Raw genomic sequence first — 810 nt, forward strand, 5'->3', positions numbered from 1 at the left:
AGCTAGCTAGCTAGCTATACATATACGTGCTAGCTAGCTATCCAGCTAGCTAGCTATACAAGACAGCTAGCTATCTCCTCTTTCTCTCTCTCTCCCTGTCTCTCTCTCTCTCCCTCTCTTTCTCTATACACTCTCTCCCTCATTCTCTCTCTCTCCCTTTCTCTCTCTCTCTGTCTCTGTATACAGAATATTAGAAATAGTGAGCGACGTACACAACGTGTTGTACTGCCTATCTCCTCTTTCTCTCTCTCTTTTCTCTCTTCTCTCTTTCTCTCTCTTCTCTCTTTCTCTCTCTCTTTCTCTCTCTTTCTCTATACACACTCTCTCTCCCTCTCTCTCTCTCTATACACTATATATCTCTCTCCCTTTCTCTCTCTCTCTCCCTTTTTGTGTGTATACAGAATCCTGGAGATAGTGAGCGACGTCCACAACGTATACCGTGCTGAGATGTCATCAGAGGAGCTGCAGGAGTTTGTGCGTTTTGTGCCGGAGGTAAAAGAAGCAAACGCGTTGCTGCCGATTGAGTGGCGTCACCGCAGTGCTTCTCTTGGTGCTGCACCCCAGACCTCTGCTGCTGCTGCTGCTGCTGCTGCTGCTGCTGCTGCTGCGGCGGCGGCGGCGGCGGCGGCAGGGGCGGCAGGGGCGGGAGGAGGAGGAGGAGGGAGTGCTGCTGCTGCTGCGGCTAGTGGTAGTAGTAGTGCTCCTGCTGCTGCTGCTGCTCCTGCTGCTGCTGCTGCTGCTGGTGGTGGTGGGGGTCAAGGGGTACAGGCAACGCAGAGTGTTGCTGCTGCAGCAGCTAGTGCTGCTGCT

General features: G+C 53.2%; 1 protein-coding gene across 1 annotated transcript in view; it reads left to right on the top strand.

Annotated features, from left to right (window-relative positions):
- Nucleotides 1–447: 447 nt before the first annotated feature.
- EMH_0078060 (uncharacterized protein) overlaps nucleotides 448–810 on the top strand; it is a gene marked incomplete at both ends in the record, with an annotated part of 798 nt that continues 435 nt past the window's right edge. Inside the window, one exon of the mRNA XM_013499945.1 lies at nucleotides 448–808. Coding sequence (XP_013355399.1) covers nucleotides 448–808 — 361 coding nt within the window. The remainder of the gene's footprint in view (nucleotides 809–810) is intronic.

This window comes from Eimeria mitis, genomic scaffold (genome assembly GCF_000499745.2).
Source record: "Eimeria mitis Houghton genomic scaffold, Emh_scaff4848, whole genome shotgun sequence".
Classification (NCBI taxonomy): Eukaryota; Apicomplexa; class Conoidasida; order Eucoccidiorida; family Eimeriidae; genus Eimeria; species Eimeria mitis.